General features: G+C 21.9%; 1 protein-coding gene across 2 annotated transcripts; it reads right to left on the bottom strand.

Annotated features, from left to right (window-relative positions):
* Window positions 1-1,418: 1,418 nt before the first annotated feature.
* On the bottom strand, window positions 1,419-24,220 carry LOC127291271 (ran-binding protein 9). 2 transcript variants are annotated; one of them, XR_007844573.1, is made up of 8 exons: window positions 23,825-24,220; window positions 12,053-12,408; window positions 9,804-9,991; window positions 9,569-9,681; window positions 8,956-9,387; window positions 6,422-6,745; window positions 6,153-6,339; window positions 1,419-1,803 (listed from the first exon to the last, which is right to left on the bottom strand). XR_007844573.1 is itself a non-coding variant. In XM_051320315.1 (7 exons), exons 1-7 carry the CDS (start codon window positions 24,030-24,032, stop codon window positions 6,206-6,208), a joined length of 1,755 nt encoding a protein of 584 aa, XP_051176272.1. In that variant the 5' UTR covers window positions 24,033-24,219; the 3' UTR covers window positions 5,077-6,205. The 2 variants fall into 2 exon arrangements, 1 of the variants encoding a protein (XP_051176272.1); XM_051320315.1 differs by lacking the exon at window positions 1,419-1,803 and having other exon boundaries at window positions 5,077-6,339; window positions 23,825-24,219.
* Window positions 24,221-24,615: the final 395 nt, after the last annotated feature.

Genomic DNA, 24,615 nt, shown 5'->3' with positions numbered 1-24,615 from the left:
TTTGCAAACAAAGAAATTAAAAATAAATTAGTAAAACACCATCTACAAGGTCTATCGATTTTAATATTATTTTTTTTTTTCATTCTAAACAACTATATCGACGTTATTAATACCTCACACAGAATTATTTTTTTGTTTTTTTTTTTGTTTTTCTTTTTGTTTTATGTACACACTCTCATTAAGTGCAATCGCATCTTTTTTGAGAAATGAAAATTATATCTATATCGAAACTTATTTTACGAATCCTATAGAAATTCCTCCTAATATATATATATATAATATATATTTATATTTGTTTAAAAATTTCACACGGTTTTTTTCTTTAAAATATAAATCGAATAGATTTGCAGAAAAAATTTTCTTTTCAATTTTTTTTGTTGAAATTTTCAAAAAACGATCACTTCACTATTATTTTTTCACAGATTATATTTTGAAATATACCTATTATATATTTTTGTTTTTTTAAAGAAAGAAAAAAAAATAGAGAAAAATTTTTTCGTGAAAAATGTTCGAAGCGTTTCACAATTGTTCTTTTTTTTTTTTTATATATATATATAATAATTAAAAATATATATACCTATATATATATGGTTATTACCTTCGTCGAAGAAATCATGTTTACACCTCATTTATATATATTTACACATTGGCTACTATTGTACAATAACATTCGAGTATTGAAAAATTTGTATATGTGTAATTATTTATTAATTAATAATTAATTAATAATTAATTAATTAATTAAATATATATAGTTATATCCGTTGGCAATAGCTTAGTCCAGAAGTCTACTTTTTTTTTTTTGAAGCGTTATATTCTTTTTGCTTTCACTTTTTTTTTGGTGGTTTGCTTTTTTCAAAAAAAAAAAAAAATTCTCGTTGCAAGGGAAAAAAATTTTTTTTCTTCTCTCTTTTCCCCCAAAAATCGCAAATATTCTTAATTAGAAATTTTTATTATTAACTGGTCAACGGGGAATTTGACTCAAGAATAATTTTTCTTTTTCTATTAAAAATTTAAAAATTGGAAAAAATTTTCGAAAAAAAATTATTTAAATAAAAATAATATTAAAATGAGAAAAGTTAATTTAATATTATTAATTAATTAATAATTAACATTGGAAATAAATTTAAATTCGATAATTTTTGTAAATGACATGATTTAAATTCCATTATTATAATTATTATTATTATTATTATTAGTATTATCATTATAATAATTAATTTTTTTTTCCTTTTAAAATGAAGAACATGAGCTTATATCTTAAGAACTTCTAGGATTGTCTAGTCAATCGTCGTTTTTTTACTTTTTTTTTTTTTTTTTTTCTTTTTACTACACGCTAAAAGATATCACATACAAGAAATTATTATTATGTTTAGTTCGTTATGGCTTTTTATCACGTGTGTTTTTTTTTTCCTTCGCGCCGAAAAAAAGGGCACAGGATTTTTTTTTGTATTATTTTTTTGTTTGTGTTTTTTTTTTGTTTCAATCGACTTTTGGACCACGCTATGAGCCGTTTAACGACGCACACAGTCACGATAAACAATTTTTTTTGCAAATTAATCGAGACACAGATTCGATACCAATTGTCACCTCCCATTTATTTTATTTTATTTTTTTTTTGGTAAAAAAATATCCAATTTTTTTTTGAATCTGATTTTTATTTCGTTTTTTTATTTTCAGGATGAAGAAATTTCTTTTTTGTTTTTTTTTTTTTTTTTTGATAACTTGAGATTTTTTTGAGAAAAATCTTGAGTGGTCGAATATCACAGGAAATCAGAATTCCTCAGAAAAATGCAAAGTTATCTGAAACAAAAATGATTTTTGAAAAAATATTTTTTTTTGCGATTTGTTTTTTTTAGAAAAAACTACTAATTATTATCAAAAAGCTGATTTTTAAAAATATTTTTATATTTCAAAATTGTATTTCTAATTACTAATTAGGAGAAAAATTAAAATTTTATAAAAAATTAATTCTAAGAGAAAATTATTTTTTTGAAAATAAAAAATAATTATAAAAAAAAGTATTTTAACTGTTTGAGAAAAAAAATAGTTCTATTTTCTATTTTTTTAATTGAAAAAATAATTAATTATTTATTTGTGTGTTTAAAAAATTGTGAATGGGAAGAGACGATGACAGTACCGAATTCTTTGGCACGAGTAATTAATAAACTACGTAACATTTATAATTCGAAAAAACCGCTCGATGGAACAAGCTTTTTTTGGAGATTATAAAAAATCTACTTATTAAAATTTGCAGCCGACTAAAATTTTTCAAACAGCGAGCATTATTATTATTATTATTCTTTTTTTTTTTGCTACTCTTCCTGCTCGCGCATTTGTGTCTTATGTTATGTACTCTAAGCCGAACATTGTTTTTTTTTTTATTTATCAAAAATAAAAAAATGTATGATTCTTTTTGTAATTAACGATTCATGCCTGAAATTTTGTAGAGGAATAAAAAAAAATATTTTTAAATATATTTCTTTTTTAAAATAAATATATTAAAATAAAAAAAAAAGTGAATAAATAAATAATAATAGTAAATTTTTTAAGTAGTTAATAATAATAATGTTTGAAATAAATAAATAGAAAAAAAAACAATTTTTTTTTTCTATTTAATTTCAGTTATGAATCGTTTAAAAAAAATGTCCTCTGCAAAAAAAAAATGAGGCTAATTAAGTGTAATACATGCTATTTTTTTTTTTTTTTTTTGCAATCATTCATTTGCCAATTATTTTTCGAAATTTTCCATCACAATCTAGAATTTAAAATTTTTCCCTTTTCTTGTAAATCTCGATCCCTATTTTTTTTCCCCCAGTGAGAAATGATCAATTAATTTATTTTAATTAAAATACTAAAACTAAAATAAGGAAAAATTTCATTAAAAATAAAAATTTTACATTTTTCTACAGTAATTTTAATAAAAATAAAAAAGCCTTTTTATTTATTTTTAATAAAATAAAAAAAAAATCACCGACAGAAAATATTTTCCACCATTTATAAAAAAAAAAAACAGAATTTTTCTCACTGAAAAGAAATTAAAAAAAAAAAAAAAAACAAAAAATTGTCGCAGAAAATTTTGACATTATAAATATATAAATAGGAAGCAGGACGTGCTTTGGCAGGAACAATGAAAAACTAAATGCGAACAACATATATTAAACAAATATTATAAATGTTTGTATATATTTTCTGTAAGCAGCGATAATAAAAACGAAAAAAATTAATGTTATGTTAGATTGGCGCGTTACAATATATTATAATAATTTATTACATAGATATGCGTTACGAGAAATATCTCAGAAATGTTGAGTCAAGGAGTAGGAGGAGGAGGAGGAGGGAAAAATTCTAGAATCACTGATAATTGGAAAAAGGCAAGAGATGTTTTTTTTTTTTTTTTTTAAATATGTATCTGTGTTTGTGTGTGTCTGTATGTTTGTATATTTGTTTGTGACAAGAAAACACGATGATAATGATGATAATGATAATGAAGAACAAATCAATATAAATTGATAAACCACAAAAAAAAATCATTCGCCAATATTTATCTATATATATATATATTATGTGTAAATTCGGACGCAATTTTCCCAAAAAAACCAAAAAAATTTATCCTTTTCCTCGAATACCCAAAAAAATCGAAATTTTCAAACAAAAAAATTCCTCCAAAAAAAAATCTTTGTAACGCTAAATAAAACTTTTTTTTTCGATTCTGATAAACCTATTTAATTTGTATTCTTTTCTAATATTATTGTAAATTATTGTATTTAAACGCACGCTTACTTCTAGCTGCATACGATTTCCATCATTTTTTTTTTTTTTTTTTTTCTTTAATAATATATAATATAATATACTATGTCGCATATAAAAAACAATTACTTAATATAGGGTACAAGATCGTTCTTTAGTTAAGTTTTTTTTTTCTTTCTCATAATTTTATTTCGATATTAATAACGTATTATAAAACCTCATTCGTCTTCAAAAAAAAAAAAAAAACGAGCATGGCGTTCTCTTAATCCCAAAAAAAAAATTAAATTGCGAATTAAAAAAACTTGAGTGAAAATTATTTTTTTCAAGACAAACTTGAGAATCTAAAAATCTTAACAATTCGGAAACAAGGTTAAAATAATTTTTTTTCCCCCAATTTTGATAATATTAATATTAAATCAATTTTAACAATTAATTTTAAAAATTAAATCTTATTTCAAAAAACAAAAAAAAACGATAAATTCCAAATTTTTGCATAATTACCAAAAACCAATTGTAGAAAATTTTTAATCCAATTTGATTAATCTAATTTAATTGTTTTTTCATTAAATTATTATTGACAATTTTATAATAATAATAATAATTATTAATATTTTTAATCGATAATAATTTTCATTATTATTAATTAATATTAATAATTAATATTGTTATTTAATATTAATATATTAATATTAATATTTAATAATATTTAATATTAATTAAATAATATTAATAAGTCAATAATAAATTAAGAAGAAATATTTAATAACTAATTTATTAATTAAAAACTAATTAAAATATTAATAATGTAATTAGAAAATTTTTCTCTATTATTTTAAACTTTCTAAACGTATGTCATTCAAATTGCTCGAATTTTTTTTTAATCTCTAAAAAAAACAATATTGGATTAAAAATAATTAAACAATTTTATTAAAAAAAAAAATCCGAATATAGTAGAGAATAAAAAAAAATTTATAAACGCCACCATTTAACATTGCAAAGCGTTTCTAAAACTGAAATTAAAAAAATTTTCATTATTTCTTTTTTGAAATTTTTTTCAGACATTTTTTTCAAATTTTTTAAATTCTTTATTGTAAATAAAATCTTTTCTTAAAAATTCTATTTCGACTTTGTTTTCAACAAATTTTGATTTTACTCCTTTTTATATTTTAATTTTTTCTTTATCCCCAAAAAAAATTTCCAAAAAAAAAATTCTCATTTGTCTTTTAAAATCAATTGAATTTAAAAAAAAAAATTAATGAATTATTCTCTTACCTAAATAAAAATTCTATTGAAAGAAAAAACATAATCTTTTTTTTCTCTTCAAAATAAGAAAAAAAAAAAAAAAAAAAAAATTGCGCGATATTGGGAATGAGAGAATTTTTTTTTCCTTCTCGGCGAAATATCGTCGATTATTAATTATTGAACATGGCTCGTTGTAGAGGGCAGCAGTTATTTTTCTGTTTTTTTAAAACAAATTATTCTCTTCCACTTTTTCAACAAAAAAATTCTTTTCTTTTTAGAATAAATCACTTAAAAAAAAAAAATGTGTGATTTTTGATTGGCAGGTCAGAGCGTTTATCAACATGATTTTTTTTTTTTTGTATCATATTGTGTTTGAGATCGAGTTTTTTTTTTCTCCACAAATCCAGCTGAATATTGGATGAAAAAAATCCGCCAAATGGATTTTGCTCCACACATTTTCGTTCTGTTTTTTTTTTTTCGAAAAAAATTTTTAAAAAAAAGATTGAGAACGTTATAAAAATTTGAGATCTCGAAATTGCAGAACTAAGGCGATTTTATATATCTAATTTCCAAAAAAAAAAAAAAGACAGCAACTTTTTTTTTTTTTACGTACATCGACAATTCGAAATACTAAATTATCTTATTATTGCAGATTTTTTAAATTTTATCTCCATAACTTCTTTTTTTCTTCCTAGACAATTTTTTTTTTTTTTTTTATTCTATTCAACAATTATCCAATATTCTTTTCCTGTGCCATTAAATCTTTTTTTTCTTTCTTTTTTCAATATCTAAGTGAGAATATTCAGCCCTTTGGGCGGAAAAAGCGGGGCAAAGAACCGAAATTAAATTTCTTTTTTTTTTGTGATATTGCAGTTCGGTGTTCCCGAAATCGTACACGTAGTTTTTTTGAAACGTTAAAGTGATTAACGCGGACATTGTGCACGATTAAAAGCCGAACGGGTCACGGTATTTTGTTTGTTTGTTTGGTTGTTGTTGTTGTATGTTTGTAGTTTTTTTGTTTATTTATTTGTTTTTCTTCTTTCATTTCATTTTTTTTAAATAGGAATCACAGCGCTCCGACGGCATGAAAAATCGTTCGTTGTTGGCCGGGTCCACCGATCGTGAGGCACTTTTTTCCAGTTAAATACGAGGGCACTCACCACACTCGGGCAGGTTGAAGGGGCGCTCGTGGCAGCAGCAGGGGGAGGCACCGTCAATATTGAATAATATTGTCAACAACCGCAAAGCTGCATGCTCCAAGTCCTGCATTCGACATCAAACGTACCAACTCCCTGGCGTGTGATACTGCGACTTCTAATGGCGGTCGTCGTGGCAAATTACTCGATTCTACGTAAAAAAAAAGGAGAATTTTATTCGAAAAATCAATTTAGCAGAATTTAAAATTACAAACCAAATGTATTTTTTTTACCTAATATGGCAGAATTGAGCCTTGCACAAACTGTTTCCCTCTGTTGTGGATCAAGTTGCCAGCCAACTGGTGAATTCCAAGGATTTGAATAAGCAAGAAGACTAAAGGCGTCCTGTATCATTTTCTTATTCGCCTCATTTTTGCCATGCTGTTGCCTCAATAATAACGACTGTGCGTACAATTGTCTTCCAAATTCCAACATTTTTTCAATAGCCTGTTTATTACCACCGCACAATTGTTTCTTTGAGCTCTTAGCCGTCGAACAATCAACATTCATTCCACAATTTCCATTTTGTTGTTGATTGTGATTTGTCGTATCGATTTCTAAAGAAAAAAAAAAAAAAATCATTAGCTAATTTAATTAAATTAAAAAACTAAACTAAATTAAATAAATAAATCGAAAGAAATAAAATTATATAATAATAAAATGCTTGGTCTGTCCTTCTGTCCTAACTTGAAGTTGGTCTTTTATGATTTCACGTGTTTTTTGAATAGTAATCTTATGACGTGTCAAATTTGTGTCAAATTAAACTTGAAAATTTTAGAAATAATTAAATTTCAAAAGATATTGTTAATTTTCAAACAATAATAAAATTTTACAGAACTAAAAATAATTTATCAAAAAATTTTTTGAAAAACATTTTTTAAATTTAATTGAATTTTCAAAAGATTTAAAATTGAGATTTTAGAAATTAATTGAACTTCAAGTGATTTTAATTAAAATTTTATATGATTTCACTAAAAAATTTATTAGAAATTACAGACAAAATACAATAATTTGATAAGCATTTTTAATTGAAAAATGGTTTCAGATAGTTGAATTTTCAAAGAATATTATAAAAATATTTAAAAATAATTGAATTCCCTTAGAGTTATAATTGAAATTATTAAATTTCAAAAAATTTTCGATGGAAAATTTTAGAAATAATTAAATTTTAAATGCTTTTAAATTCAAATTATTGAAAATTCAATTAATTTTGAATTCAAATTTTTTAGAATAATTAAATTTTCTTTAATTTTGATTTGAAATTTCGGAAAATAATTAAATTTCAATTAAAATTTTGGATAATAATTCATTTTTAGTTGATTTTTTATTGAAAATTTTAATACTTAATTTTAAATTGAAATTTTAGAAAATAATTAAATTTTATTTGATTTTAAATTTAGAAAATAATTGAATTTTAGTTGATTTTGAATTGAAAATTTTGAAAATAATTGAATTTTCTTTGATTTTGAATTAAAATTTTGGGAAATAATTGAATTTTAATTGAAATTTTGAATAATAATTTAATTTAAGTTCATTTTTTATTGAAAATTTGGATAATTAATTTTGAATAGAAATTTTAGAAAATAATTGAAGAATTTTATTTCATTTTAAATTGAAAACTACGAAAATAATTGAATTTTAAAAGATTTTGAATTAAAAATTTGGAAAGTAATTGAATTTTCTTTGATTTTGAATTAAAATTTTGGGAAATAATTGAATTTTAGTTGATTTTGGAATTGAAATTTTGGAAAATAATTGAATTTTTGTTAATTTTCAATAGATAAATATGGAAAATATTTGAATTTTAGTTGATTTTAAATTAAAATTTCGGATAATAATTGAATTTTATGTGATTTTAAATTGAAAATTTGGAAAATAATTGAATTTTAAAAGATTTTGAATTAAAAATTTGGAAAATAATTGAATTCTCTTGGATTTTGAATTGAAATTTTGGAAAATAATTAAATTTCAATTACAATTTTAAATAATAATTCAATTTTAGTTGATTTTTGATCATTAATTTTGAAATGAAATTTTAGAAAATAATTTTATTTTATTTGAATTTAAATTGAAAATTTGGAAAATAAGTGAATTTTAGTTGATTTTGGAAAATAATTGAATTTTTGTTAATTTTCAATAGATAAATTTGGAAAATATTTGAATTTTAGTTGATTTTAAATTAAAATTTCGGATAATAATTGAATTTTATGTGATTTTAAATTGAAAATTTGGAAAATAATTGAATTTTAAAAGATTTTGAATTAAAAATTTGGAAAATAATTGAATTGTCTTGGATTTTGATTTGAAATTTTGGAAAATAATTAAATTTCAATTACAATTTTAAATAATAATTCAATTTTAGTTGATTTTTGATAATTAATTTTGAAATGAAATTTTAGAAAATAATTTTATTTTATTTGAATTTAAATTGAAAATTTGGAAAATAAGTGAATTTTACTTGATTTTGAATGGAAATTTTGGGTAATAATTGAATTTCATTTGATTTTAAATTGAAAATTTGGAAAATAATTGAATTTTAAAAGACTTTGAATTTAAAATTTAATAATTTGATAATTAATAATCTGAGGCCTATAAACATATAATTTTTATTTTTATCATTTAATATGGAATAATATTCTAATAAATTTAAATAATTATTGATAATATTAATTTTTAATTTCTCTATAACAAATAATGAAATACTCAATTTGGCGCGCTTGCGCGCGTTTAATATTGCTAGTTAATTAAATAAATGAATACGAATTACCCATATCGACGTCCTCGCCATTTTGACATTTGTAGCCATTTGTATTATTTTGGTTCCCATTTTGATAGCCATTGGTGTTTTTCACACCGTTTATAACGGTATTCTCCTCCATTTCAACGTCGTCTTCAATTTGGCCATTAATAAATTGTTGTTGCTCGGGAGCACCATTAATGGCATTATTAAGATTCATATCCTCAACGTTGCCGTTCGTCGAAGATTTTGTATAGGCTTTGGTGGATTGTATGACGCTCGTTTGGTTTTCGCTGTTACTCAAATAAACTTCCGAATCACTTCCATTTACCATTTCAACAAATTGACGACACTTGAGCGCAAATAAAAGATTTGGGTCCCGTTCCAGCAGGCCCGGGTATAATCGACTTGTTAATTCTATCGCCTCGCCCATTCGTCCCGCCAGGACCAATTTTAAAATTTCTAAAAAAAAAAAACAATTCGCTGAATTTATTTTCCTTCTTTTTTTAAATTTAAGACCGTATTTTTAAATAAAAATAATTTTTATAAATTAATTTCATTAGCTGAACTAAATCAATATAATTTATAGAATTTTTTTTTAAAATAATAAATTGTTTCTAGAAAATAAATTTTTCAAACTCACTTTGTCTATTTTTTATCGAATTTAAATCCTCTTCGAACACTTGTCCTGTACTGCTGGCAAAAGCTTCGGCTGTTGCGCAATATCCATGATGAACAAGGTACGTAGACACCATTCTGAAAAAAAAAATTAATTCGATATTTAAAAATATAAAAAAAAAATAAAACCCGTATTTATCATTAAAAAAAGAAAAAAAAAATTATTCCCCAAATTAAATTAAAGAAGAAAAATTGTATACTTGTGAAGAACTGCTTGCCAGTGTCCTTGGCCATGATCTGGTGTGGGATAATTAATAATCTGTAATCTCGTTCGAACTCGAAGTTCATTCATCATATCACCAATATCAAAAACAAATGGTTGTTGGCCAAAATTTGCATCAACCACTTCGCCTGGCGTTTGTAGTCCAACTGTTGGATAAAGATTTGGCTGCAAAAAGAAAATATTATCAATTTTTTTTTTTTACAAATTTAAAATAAATTAAACAGCAAATATTTCTTGTAAATATAATATTCGTTTCAATAAAAATTTAAAACAAATACTTTTATAGAAAAGAATAATAATGATAATAATAATAATAATTTTTATAAAACAATAATAATAATAATAATAATAATAATAATAATTTTTATAAAACAATAATAATAATAATAATAATAATAATAATTTTTATAAAAGAATAATTTTTATATCAAAATTTATATTGAAACGAATTTTTATTTCAACGAATTCTAATTTAGAAAATTTTCATTTAAGATAACGGACCGAAAAAATTTCAACCCAACAACGAAATTAGTGTTGTTTATTGTTATGTAAATTTAAAAAATTAATAAACAAAAATTTTGTTGATAATTTTTCACATAAAACTCGAAATTCTGAAAGAATTAAAATTTGAACTTCTTTCATAATTTCAATTATTTTTAATTGCTGATTTTTTTTTAAGCAATCGTCTGGATTTTGAAAATTTTTTAATTTTTTTCCAAAAATAAAATTAAAAATTCGAATTTAACCGAATATTAATTAATTAATTTAGCAGAATTTTCATTCAATAGAATTTTATTTTATTCGAATTTTTTAAATTTCAAAATTTAAATTCTACTGAATTTGGTTAAATTAGAATTTTTTTTAAATAAAAAGTTACTAATTAAAAATTCGGTAAAATAAACAATTTTGTAAAAAAAAAAAAAATTTCAGTACCTAAATATTTTGTTAAGTAAAAATTCGTATTAAGAGAAATTCTATAATTTAAATAATAAAAATTCGTCTAAAAAATAATTTTATATCTAATAAAATTCTTTAAAATAAAAATTTTAATTCTTGATTTTTATGATAAATTTATGGTGATTATTCCATAAAAACATGATTATTCCATAAAAATAATTAGAATTTTCAATTTAAAAAATTTTATTGAATTTGTTTTCTCGAATTTTCCTTTAACAGAATTTATTTTTTTTAGCAAATTTTTACTTTAAAGAATTTTTAGATAATTTTTCTTTGGTAGAATTTTTATTTTAAAAATTTTTCTCTTTACACAACTTTTTATTTAAAAAAAATTCTAATTTAACCGAATTTTAATTTAGCAGAATTCTCATTAATTTTAAGTGCTTCGAATTTTTCAATACTAGAATTTCCAAATTTTACCGAATTTTAATTTGTCCAAATTTTTAATTACACAAATTTTTATTTAATAGAATTCTACAAAATTTTCATTCATCCAAAATTGCAAATGTCCAAACAAGAAAAAAAATCCGACAAAAAAAAATTTCGGCGCTATTTTCAAAAAACCAACCACAATTTTCTCTTGACAATTTTCTGGTAAAATTTTAAAAATCGCATTGAAATTTTTCTATTGATTTTATAGTCGTTTGCAAATTTGTAAAAATAAATATTCGTTGTTTTTTACAATTATATCCAATAATAATTTGTGTAAATAAAAATTCGAAAAAATTGAAAATTCACTGAATTCAAAATTTGGACATTTAAAAATTTGCAAATTTAAAAATTCACATCACTAAAAATTAAAATTAAATTTTCTCTTCATTGAGAATTTCGCTAAATTACAAATTCGATTAAATTATATAATTCTTTTAAATAAAAAAAATTGTGTAAAGAGAGAAATTTTGTAAAATAAAAATTCTACCAAATAAAAATTACCAAAAAAAAAAAAAATTCCGTAAAGTAAAAATTCGTTTCAAAATAAATTTTGTCAAATTTTAATGAAAATTCGACAAAAAAAATATACCAAATAAAATTCTTGAAATTAAAAATTCTAATTGATTTAAAAATTAATTTTTTTTGGACTATAATTACTTTAAATTTATTTAAATGTTTAGGCCAAATTTTCTATCACCGAAAATTTTATAATTTTTTTTTTTTTTTTATGTAATAAAATCAAAATCTGATTATTTTGATTATAATTTACAGCATCTTCGGTTGAGAAAATCTTGCGAGGATAAATTGGTTATATTATCATCATTATCATCATCTTACGGGTAAATCTGTGAATGCAATGCCGAGATGGTGTCCGTTCTTGGTGTAAAAAGCAGTGTTGTCAACAAGATTGACACCACATCCAATAACGTCACCAGTTGTAAATGTAGGCCCATATGGTTGGCCTGTGCCCGAGGCGCAAAAACTGTTCCCGTCGTCACCGTGATAACCATAAGAATGTTTATCCCAACCTGGGAGTCGATTAACATTAACACCATGTGCTGAGAGGCCTATTCCCATATAACCGTCACGGCCTTTGCTCACAATCTTCACCTCAAAGTAATACAATCCACATGCTGCTGGTATTGGATGCGTCGTACGAACACTTGCAGCGTCTTTGTGTGTCTTCCCGTAACCTGAATGGATTACAAATCATTCTTTAGTTATCTCTCTCTCTCTCTCTTTTTAATTTACAGTTCTACTCAACAATTCCTTTCTTGCATTGCACAAACACAATATATATATGGTATTTTGCTGCAAGAAAAATTCAAGTGCACTTGCATTTTTTTTTCTTTTTCTTTCAGCAAAATGAAAACAAAAGAAAATATAAATATAGAACATAGGAAAAGTAGGATTTTATATTTTTTCGGGTATTTTTACAAATGGGCCAATGAATTATTAACAAACGAAAATTTTTCCATTGAGAGGTAATTTTTTTTTTCAAAAAAAGGTTTTCTTTTTTTTAATTCTGCTGCTAATAATTATATTGGAATTAAAATCTTATCTACTTTTACACAAAGAGAAACTTTTTTAAATTAAAAAAAAAAAAAATTATTTCATTCAAATACTCGATTACTTGACAATTATCAAATAAATATTTACTTGAACCAAATAATTTTTTATTGAATTAAATAAATTGTATTTGAACCAATAATAATTTTTCTGTATTTGAAATAAAAATACAATTTAATTGACTCAATTAATAATTATTTGATACAAATGAACATTTGTCAAGTAATCGAGTATTTGAATCAAATAAATTTTTTTTTCCATTGCGTTTATTTGGGATAAATAAAATTTATTTGAATTAAATAATTTTTATTTGTTATTTTTTATTTAATTTTTATTTGTTTAAAATAAAAAGAATTATTTAGCAGAAATAAAAAGAATTATTTAGCAGAAATAAAAAGAATTACTTAGCATAAATAAAATTTTATTTAACGCAAAGTAAATTTTTCTGTTCAAATCAAATAAAAATTTATTTGAAAATTGCAGCCCTGATTCAAAGAAATAAAAAAAATAATTTGCAAAAAATATTTCAATGAAAATAATCAAATTCTATTCTTTTTTAAATTATAATTCTAATTATATCGAATTACTTTCTTTTTTTTAAATATATAAAATTATTATTATAATTATATAATTACATCGATATTAATAATTTTATTTAATATTATTATTTTATATTTTTTATATTTTATTAACAATATTTATTTGAATAATAAATATCAAAAAATTATTATTATATTAATAATTATTAAAATTATTATTATATTATTTATTATAAAAATATTAATAATTATTTAATAAATAATAAATTCTCTCGCTTTTTATTTTTTCCAAATTTTTTTTTCCTCTACCAACTCAAATTTTTAAACCTCAAACTTGACAATTTTCGAAGGTAAAATCGAAAGCGCAAAAACTTTTTCAAGCCTTTTACACTTTTAATTGACCTACTTTCAGATTTAAATGCAAAATAACATTTTTTGAAAAAAAAATAAAATTGAAAATCTTGCTCATTCAATTAAATGGACATTTTATAAGAAAAAAGCAAATATCAAAGTATTTTTTTTTTAATGAATAAGCAGAGATGAATAAAAAATTACTAAATGCCAAAAAAGAAAAAGAAAAACGTCGAATGGAAGGTAAAAAAAAAGAAAGGGAAAGAAAAAAAAGAAAATTAATTCTTAAAAGAGGAAAATTATAATAATGTTAATAAAAATTGATTTTTTGGTCCAATTGCGTATTGAACCATTATTCTATATAGCGATAGGTCATGCACGCATGTGCCTTATCAGTGATTTTATATCGTAATGCAAATCCAAACTTGTATATTCTTTCGATAAGATATACATATATATAATTTTATACATTCTTTTTATATGAAAAAAAATCTCGTTTAAAAAAAACGAAAATGAAAAATGAGCAAAAAAAATACACGGAAATATATAATGAAAAATAAAAATTAATCATAATCTAATGTTCACGTGGATTTGAAAAATCATGTTAAATGGTGACTTACAGGTGAACACGCGGAGACAGCTAGAAAATAGGTCAGTAGGTCGATTCGCTCTGACGATGCGATGCCACGAAATTGCACACACAAATGTCCAATATTTTTTTTAATTTCCCTCTCTATTGATGCTTAATTATATATATATATTAAATGTCATTATACTTTATCGCGAAAATAGAGAAAAATGGTTAAATTATTATATTACATTTCAATTAATACAATACAAAAAAAAAAAATTTTTATTTTATTCAAGAATCAATGATAATTATGTTTTTTTTTTGCAAAAGGGTCAACATTTTTTATTTTAGTAATAAATTATTTTTTATTATAAAAAATAGTAATAATAAATAGTAATTAATAAATAATAAATTTTTTTATTTTATTATTGTATTAAATTATTTTTATTATAAAGAATAATAATAATAAATAATAATTAATTAATAATAAATTTTTTTTATTTTATTTTAGTATTAAATTATTTTTTATTATGAAAAATAATAATAATAAATTATTTATTATTCTACTATTTCACTATTCTATTTTAATTTTTAGTTTTGTAATTAAGAGGGCAATTAATATGTAAAAATCCAAAGAGATGTACATGGAGAGAAATAAATATATAATAATAATAAATTATAATCAATTATTAATTAATAATTAATAATAAATAATTAATAACAATATTAATAATAAATACTAATAAAATAATAAAAACTTATTTTTAATTATAAAAAAATATTTTTTTTTTAACAATAAAATTTTTTTTTTAAATAAAAAGTTTTTTGAAAAAATTTATTTAATTTTTTTCACAGGTTTTTTAAGATTTCAAGGTTGACTGCGCCTGTACATTGTATGACATGGCAATTTGATTCAATAAATAAATAAATAAAAAAATAATCAATAGAAAAAATTATACAAATATTGCCTTGTAAATTCATAAAATTAATAATTAGATGAATAAAAAAAAAAAAAAAAATACAAAAATAGAAAAAGAAAAATTTCTCTATAAAAATTTTAAAACGAGAAATTTTTTATTTCTTTATTCCGTGTGAAAAATATGTATATACTATATTAAGAACAATAATTCTTTGGTAGCGTTAGAGAAAAATTTGTATGACCTTTAATATGAGATCATAAATTCAGTAAATTGCGTGGGTTTTGAAAATTCAAGGATTCTCCTTTATTTTTTGTCACGTTTCAATGTATATAGAAAAAAAAATGGAATGAAAAAAAAAAACGATAGAAACATGGTAAACTCAAGTTTTTTTTATCAGTTACAATATCCCCTTTTTCAATATATATATATATATGTATGTATATTCCAGAATATGGTCCTATTTGAAGCTGTTCGGTCTCATCGATTTCCCTTAAGTCACCGACCTCCCTACAGAGAGACGAGACAAAAAAAAAAAAAAAAAATAAAAAAAATACCCCAAGTTTCCATCTAATTTAGCAAAATTTTAATTATAGATTTTGTAATTGCATTTATTTTTCTTATATAATAAATAAAAAAACAAAAAAAAATTTTGCAAAGAAATTTATACGATTAATGAAAATTTCAACACGAAATTATTATTATTATTATTATTATTATTATTATTATTTCATTTTATAATTATTTAACAAAATTAAATTTTTCTAAAAACACTGAAAAAATTTTTTATTTGATTCAAATAATCGGTTACTTTACTATTATCAAATAAATATTTACTTGAACCAAAAAAATTTTTTATTTTAATTAAATAAACTGTATTTGAACCAATAATTTATGTATTTAAAACAAATACAATTAAATTGACTCAAATAATAATTATTTAATACAAATTTATTTATTTATTTAATAAAATAACGGGAGAAATAAATATTTATTTTCTAATAATCAAGTAATCGATTATATTTGAATCAAATAAATTTTTTTTTCAGTATAATAATAATTTTTGTTTAATATACTTTTTCTTTTGTAATAATCCATTTTTATTTATTTATTAATTTTTTTAAAAACTTTGATGTTTCTTTTTTTTTTACAAAAAAAAATCTATTATTTATTTAATTTTTTTTTATTTTCAAATTTTCAGCCTTGAATATTAATATTTTTTTTTTTTTATTATTATTATTATTTTCGGAAATAATAAATTAAACAGGAAATTTCAATAAAATTCGAAAACACCAAACCAAAATTTATTACATTATATACATAAATATTCATTAACGGAATATTGTAAATCAAAACTCGAGTTGTTGTTCAATTGACACAAGTGGATAAATTGCAACTTCAAACAAGCAAAGCTTCATTTGGGGGACAAATCCCACTTTGCCCTGTTGCAACTGTAAATAAATTGTTTACGACAAACAAATTCCAAAATTTGTCTTAAATTCATTTAACAATTTTCCAAAAGTTACATTCTCTATAATTCACTAAAAAATAATACATTTAATTAACAAATTATTTTATAAAAATATTTCCTTTTTTTATTATTATTAAATAATAATAATAATAATAATAATAAAAATAATAATAAAAATAATAAAAATAATAAAAATAATAATAAAAATAATAATAATAATAATTAATAATAACAAAATTATGATCACTCCTTATAAGGAGTGAAAAATAATAATTATTTAACGCATTAATAAAATAATTTTCAATCAATTATAAGTGTTAAAGAAATTTTGGAATTTTTTTCTGAGAGGGGGGAGGATAAAAAAAAAATTAAGGCAGTTTCCTTGTTATGAAAAATAAAACAAAATTAAGGGGTTTGTCCAGCTAATTTATAAATTAAAAGCGCCACTTATTTAGGAAACGCATAAATTATTCCATATGCCAAAGTATCATTCGTTGATAATTCAGAAATCTATAAAAAAAAAATTACATTTTCAAATTTCCAACAAAATATATTACTATTAATTAATTAAAAATTTACTTAAATATATATTACACTGAGAAAAAAAATTTAGTCTTTCCAATAAAATTGTTTGTTTAGGGAATTTTGGTTCTTATAATCAAATTTTGGTTGGTTGAAACAAAATCGTAGAATTATATCTCAACCAAAAATTTTTTGGTTAGGCCAACAAAATTATTTGGTTGAACATTTTTTAAATTTCAACTAAAATTTGGTTACAACAAAATAATTTGGTTAACACAACAAAATAATTTGGTTAACACAACAAAATAGTTTGGTCTAAAAAACCAAATTATCGTTTGTTGTTCTAACCAAAATTTGATTGCGACAACCAAATAATTTGATTCGCTGTCAGCTCATAAGCTTAGGAGAACAGTTATAGTTTAAATTTCACACAAGGATGGGTAGTCCAGTGGTCAGAGCTCCCGACTATCAGTTTTAAAACAGAGGTTCGATCCCAGGCGGATATGAGATTTTTCAAAGTCCCACAAATATTGCAATTGGATAAATATAAATTCAATGTTAAATTGATAATAAATAAATAAATAATAAAGAAAAGAAATAAGGTAGAATAAAATTTTTAATTTAAAAAAAAACTGTTTTTTTTTATCAATTAAACATTTTTGTTGACCTAACAAAAAAAATTTGGTTGAGCTAACCAAACATTTTTGTTAAGCCAACAAAAAAAAACACTCAACCAAATTTTTTGGTTGACTCAAACAAATAGTTTGGTTGCTTAATAATAATAATTAATAACATCAAAAATTTTTTGTTGGCCCAACCAAATTTTGGTTGCTGTGACTAAACATTTTTCTCAGTGTAAAAAAAAAAAAATTTACTAAAAAAGAAATAATATTCTAATTAAAAGTTTTTTTTTCACCTCTTCATTTTTTTTAAAGGTGTGTGTGTGTGTGTGTGCGAACGAACTATGTATAATAAAAGCATACATATTATATTAAAACTGACGGTATATTGAATTTCTTTTTTCCTGTGAAATGCGTAATGTTTCACGCACACCTTGAGGGGAAAGTCGCGTGTCGTTGGATTCACTAATACCAATTATACATACATATATATATACAGTTAACTGAAATACATAGATATATTTGTATAATAAAAAGTTAGTGCTCCTAGAGTGCATTGCATGTATAATAATATAGTAACACTAAAAGGCAAGGTCCTTTCTCTTCCCCAACAACAGCAACAACAACATAACAAAAGTTGTGTGTAGCTCACTCTCGCTCTCTTGTATACATATATATATATATACCTAACACAGTTTGGTTTGCGATTTATGCGAGTGCACTTACTCTCTCGTTTTCTGTGTGATTATTCGACGACTCTATATATATCTATATATTTTGAATCGATCGACTCGCACGCGCCGCACCAACAAGAAATAACGATTCGCGGGGGTTAGTTAAGAACTACATCAATTCCATGGTCGTGCCCCTGAATACCCACCACCGATTTCATTTTAATTTAATTAATTCACTTTTAGTTTACATATATACTCACTTTGCTTACAACATTTTTTTTTGCCCTATTTACCCTATTTATGTCAAAAAAAAAAAAAAAAAAACAAAAGAAAGACATTCTATGAGAGAGGAATTTATAATCACGAGGTCAAGAAACTATCATTTTCTCAATTATTAATTTCAAAAATATAATAAATTGCTTTTTTGAAATTAAAAATTTTCTAATTATTTTTTTTTAATATAAAATAAAAATTAATTAATTCAAAATATAATTAATTTATTATTATAATAAAAATAATATAAATAGCGAGGCATTTATAAATTAATATAATAATAATAATAATTCATAATAATAATAATAATAATAATAATAATAAAAATATAAATTTTCTAATTTATAATTTTTTCAGTTCTTTAATTTTATACTAATTTTTCAGCGTAATTAAATTATCCAAATAATTAATTTAAAAAAAAATCTAATTAAAAATATAAATCAAAGGCATTTTTCACATTCAAGTAAAAGCGAGATGAAAAATAAAAAAAATAATAATTTGCAGTATTACCAGGTAAAATGTACTCTCAACATTTTTGTTTACATTTTGTTCCCGGGGCAATAAAAAAAGAGCACAAAACAAGAAATATATATTTTTTTTTGTGTTTAAAAAGATGCGCCATATTTTGATAAATAATTTTGAAAGACAATAATAATTTTTTTTTTTTAATTATTAAAAAACAAAAAAAAATTGCAAAAGTTTTAATTTCCGTATATATAAAACGCTATTGAAATGAATTAAATAAATAATGTCGCAGAAATGAAAAAAAAACAGCTTTTTTGTTTGAAATAAAATTATTTTCTATATGTTATTTTAAAACAATAAAATGTATAAATTCTAAAATGTCGTTGCAATGGTCGCAGTCGTTAACGCTCGGGTTTGGTTTTTGCGTTTAGGGTTCGATTCCCCGTAGGGTTCAAATTTAAATCACTAATAATTATATCAAAACAATAATAATATTGTAATTTTCGAATAATATAATTAATATTATAATTAATCAATTATTATAATAAAAATATCATAAATTAATATAATAATCAATTATTATAATTAAAATATCATAAATTAATATAATAATGAACTATAATAAAAATATTATAAATTTAAATAATAATAATTATATAAAAGTTTATATATACCGGAAATCCGTTCAAAATCGAATGGCATGAACTATGATTAATAAATAAATAATAATAAATAAAATATAATAATAATTATAAATACTGTTAACAATTTTAAATAGAAAAATTACTAATTAAAGGATAAATCCAAAAATATGGTAAATAATTAAGCAACATTTAAAAAACAATACTTTTAAAAAAAATCTCTATATTAAAAAATAATTTATAAAAATCAAATATAAGGAAAAAAAAAAAAGAATTTCTAAAACGCCAAAGAAACTTTCTACTGTTCGCTCTGTGAAACTCTTTTTTATTTCTATAATATCAACCTTGACAAATAGGAAGCTCAAAAAATCAATATAAAAACTTAACCTTGCAGAATGTCAAGATACGAATTTGAAAATCCTTCTCTCTCTCTCTCTTTCTCACAACTAATACACAACGATTACTTGTATTGACTAGAATCGATCAGAAAATTGCAATGCCATCCATATCCGTCCTATTAATTTGTTGTGACATTGTAAAAGTATTATTTAATTCTATATATATACTTTTTTTTCAAATAACCAACAATTTCAGATAATATTTATATTGCTTCAAAACTAAAATACCCTCCTTAAAAAGTTTTGTCGATAATTGTAATAGTAAATATTTTTTTATTTACATAATTTTTTTTTCCTCTCTAACAGTTAAAAAGTGAAGGCGCACGCAAACTTCACAGGTTCTTTTATTTTTCCGCATTTTTTTTTTTTTTTGTAATTTTCAATGAAAAAATTGAAATAAATTTAAGTATTTAAAATTAATCACTCGTAAAATGAAAAAAAAATTTATTATTTTTTAATCCAACTGTAAAATTAACATGAAAAAAAAAATTGGAGCTTTGCCCACAAAAGAGTTAACATTTCACAATTTTCCATTAATTCTCGAAATTCCATTTTTTTTTTTTTTTTAAACAACATTGGGAATTTTTTTTCTAAACCAAACAAAATACAAAATTTTCCAACTGAGAAAAATTGAAACCAAAAAATACCTACTGTAATTTATTTATATATTTTTAAAATAAAAATTTCAAAAAATAGAAATGTAATAAATTGCAAAAAAAAATTTACAATAAAATGTTATTAAAAATAATACAAATTACGTGAATTATATAAAAAAAAATATTATTATTATTTATATCTAATAAAAACTTTTTAAAAAATCCACAAATATTTTTTTTTTCAATAATATATCAATTACTGTTATTTCAAGAAATAATAAAAAAAAAAGAGGAAACATTGTAAAACTAATAATAATGAACAGAGTCGCTCACTGAACCATGTAGAAAATTGAGATGTACTGATGGCAATTACAGTAATTGCTCCTCTGACAACAATATATATATCTATCCTTTCAAAAATAAGTTGTCTTTAATATAATTATTATCAAAAGACCTATATTTCTTTATAATATACCAAAGTTAAATAATTGTCCTTGTAATTAAATAGAATAATAAAACAAATATTTTATTTGAAATTATCTTTTAAAAAAAATAATGAAAAAAAACGTAATAATTTTTTTTTTCAAAAATAATAATAAAAATAAAATCTCTCGTTGAAGAGAGCAAATCTTGATCAAAAAATCACAATTTCAAAATATACATCCCGCATGCGTGAATCACTAATGAATAGAAACTAAAATATGCTACTACGTTTTCAAGCCAAAAATGTAAGACGCGTACAAAATTTATTTTCAATTTAATCATTTTTATTTTATTTTTTTTTTTTTTTAAATTTTTCATTCAAAATTTTTTTTAATTTAAATTAAAATTTTTTTTTTTTTAGTTTTTCATGTCTGAATTAATTTTTTAATAAATTAAAAAATCATTTTAATTAATTATTTAATAAAAATATTTGTTTTTTAATTAAGAAACTAAATATAAAAAATAACAATAATAATAATAATAGTAATAATAAGAGTAAATTTTAATTTTTACTATTTTTAAAATATAAATTAACAAATTATTTTATAAATATTTCCTTTTTTACTACTATTAAATAATAATAATAATAATAATAATAATAATAATAAAAGTAAATTTCAATTTTTACTATTTTTAAAATGTAAATTAACAAATTATTTTAAAAATATTTCCTTTTTTACTATTATTAAATAATAATAATAATAATAATAATAATAATAATAATAAAAGTAAATTTCAATTTTTACTATTTTTAAAATGTAAATTAACAAATTATTTTATAAATATTTCCTTTTTTATTATTATTAAATAATAATAATAATAATAATAATAATAATAGTAAATTTTAATTTTCACTATTTTTAAAATTGTTATTAGAAAAGTAAAATTTTTTTTAATTATGTTATTAAGATTTTTTAATTTTTTTTTTGGTCTGAAATTATTTAGTAAATAAAAAGTAAATTTTTTGTTTTTAAAATTTTTTACTCTATTTTTATTATTAAAATTAATTTACTGCATCGAGATGAAAAAAAAAATTCTTCTTTATACGTTTTCATAATGAAAAAAAATTGGTCAAATGTAATCACTGTTATGATAAATATAAAACAAAAATTAGAAGAAAAAAAATTTTTTCAATAAAAAAATATATTTATTTACAACAAAATAAATATTCCCTTGTCGTAATTTAAATAATCCATAGTCATTTGAATGAGAATGCAAAATTTTAATTGGCGTGCTGCATCTAATGCTTCTGCCAAGCCCTGAACAATGAAGGTCAAAATTATATTGTATATAAAGGAAAAACTTTTAACAGTAGTAATAAACTTAATTCAATTATTGAAATTATTTTTTTTTTAAAAACACTTTTTAGCAAAAAAAAAAAAAAAAAAACTAATCTCATTTCTATCCTTGAAAAATTTTTATATGGTACATATTTTTTTTCAATTTTTCAATTATAATTTATAAATATTAAAAATAATTATGACAATAAAAAGTAAATTAATTAATTTATCGGAACAAAAGGGACAAAAAAAGTTGGAAAAAAGAAAACGAATGAGAATTAATTGAATTGAGAAAAAATTCGAATTTTCGAGATAAAAACGGTTCAAAAGAAAAAAAAGAGGAAAATTCCTGAAGAAAGTAAAAAAAAAAATTAAAAACGATTGAAAGAGAAAATTAAATATCTATCTAAGAACAACGTTTTGATTATTTCAAGTAACTAGTTTTAGTTCCTTTTTCTTGACAATGCATCGTGTTATAGAAATCTTACGCCATGTCAGATTACAAAGCTCCCTCTCTCTCTCTCTCACACACACACACACTATTTCTCGGGATGCAATGAAAAAAGAAAAACTAACACAATCAAACGAAATCTTATCTTTTTTTTTTTTTGTCACACATACAAATAAACTCCCAACACTTCCGACCATGCGTATATATACACTTTTCGACAAAACAGCTGTCATTGACATTGTACGTTTGCCAATACGCGTTATTTTTTTTATTTCCAGCTTTTCTTTTTCCATTCAACACTCTTAGTCTCTTATTTTCAAAAGAAAAATTTTCCCTTCCATTTGCCACTTGAATTTTTTTTTTCCCCACCAAAAATAGAAACACTGTTTTCTTTCCCCCCCCCCCAGAAAATTATCAAAAAAGAAAATTAAATTTTACAGAAATAGAATAAAAAATTAAAAGCCAAAAAAAAAAGAATCGTCGACGCAAACTACATCGACGATCAGCTGACTCCTTTGTTTAGGTCGCTGACACACGCAAAAGAGAGCTCTGCCATTTTCAATCGATATTACCATGGCTGATAAGATATAATTGAGATTAATAATGAAATATGGAAAATTAATTTTAAATGATTTTCATTAAATGACAATCAATTAGCTAAGGGAAAAATCGGTGGGTAAGGTCAAGCATTGGGCGCGCATCGCAGTATTCATAAGAGGGGAATTGTATGTATATATATATATATATATAAGTGTGTGCGATGAACAATATATATTCTCACCACCTACCTTTGTAATGAACGCGAAGATTATTTTGCGATAGTCCAATGTAGTTGTATTTATCCTTTGGACTCCATGAACGTGGCAATGGTGTTTCATCTTCATTCACCATTGGATAAAGCATCTTCAAACGGTCCACAGATTGATTTTGCACTGAATTCGTACGCGATGGATCCATAACACTCCGTTCTTCGCTGGTGGCAGCCATCATTGTCATCTGCAGTTCAACACTAATACTCAAATACACATTTATATACAAACACTGAAATCTTGTGCCACTATATATATTTGTATGTGTGTCTATGTAGAAAGCCAGGGTCTTGCGCGCGTGTATGGAACGTCAAAAATTCACGTGTATGTATCGCTATTTAACTCGCGCACACACATATATACATTTAACGGAGTACAGAAACAAAATGGCGATTGAGCTCGAGCTCGCCCGAGGTAAAGTGACGTTAGCGCCATTCACGGAATTATTACCAAGCTATGCTTGATTTTCATTGGTCGAATGAATTGCCCACGATATTTGAATCACCGAAATTAATAATTGTGTTTTTTTTTCTAGAAAATCGTAAAAAAAATTTCTACTTTCGTGGAAGCGTTTTTTTTATGAAAGATTTTATAATAATTCATTAAAAAATTTACTTTCTTTTGTAAATGCGAAATTTTTTTTCGGATAAAAATTTTTTTATTCACGAAAATATTATTAGCTTTGAGATAAAAAGAGAAAATAAAATTAAATATATAATATAATTTATTAATTTATCTATAATTTAAAACAGTGTTTTGAGTTTTAAAAT

This window comes from Leptopilina boulardi, unplaced genomic scaffold (assembly GCF_019393585.1).
Source record: "Leptopilina boulardi isolate dan_hultmark-lab unplaced genomic scaffold, ZJU_Lbou_2.1 LbouV2_130, whole genome shotgun sequence".
Lineage (NCBI taxonomy): Eukaryota > Metazoa > Arthropoda > Insecta > Hymenoptera > Figitidae > Leptopilina > Leptopilina boulardi.
The sequence above is the reverse complement of the archived record's forward strand: the minus strand, read 5'-3'. Positions and strand labels throughout refer to the sequence as shown.

Excerpts from the sequence above, each read along its gene's own strand:
- LOC127291271 (XM_051320315.1), bottom strand. The coding sequence starts at position 24,032 with ATGACAATGATGGCTGCCACCAGCGAAGAACGGAGTGTTATGGATCCA. Across the intron at positions 9,992-12,052 it reads TTGCATTCACAGATTTACCC|CCAAATCTTTATCCAACAGT; the intron begins GTAAGATGATGA and ends TTCTTTTTGCAG. Across the intron at positions 6,746-8,955 it reads TGGCGAGGACGTCGATATGG|AAATCGATACGACAAATCAC; the intron begins GTAATTCGTATT and ends TTTTTTCTTTAG.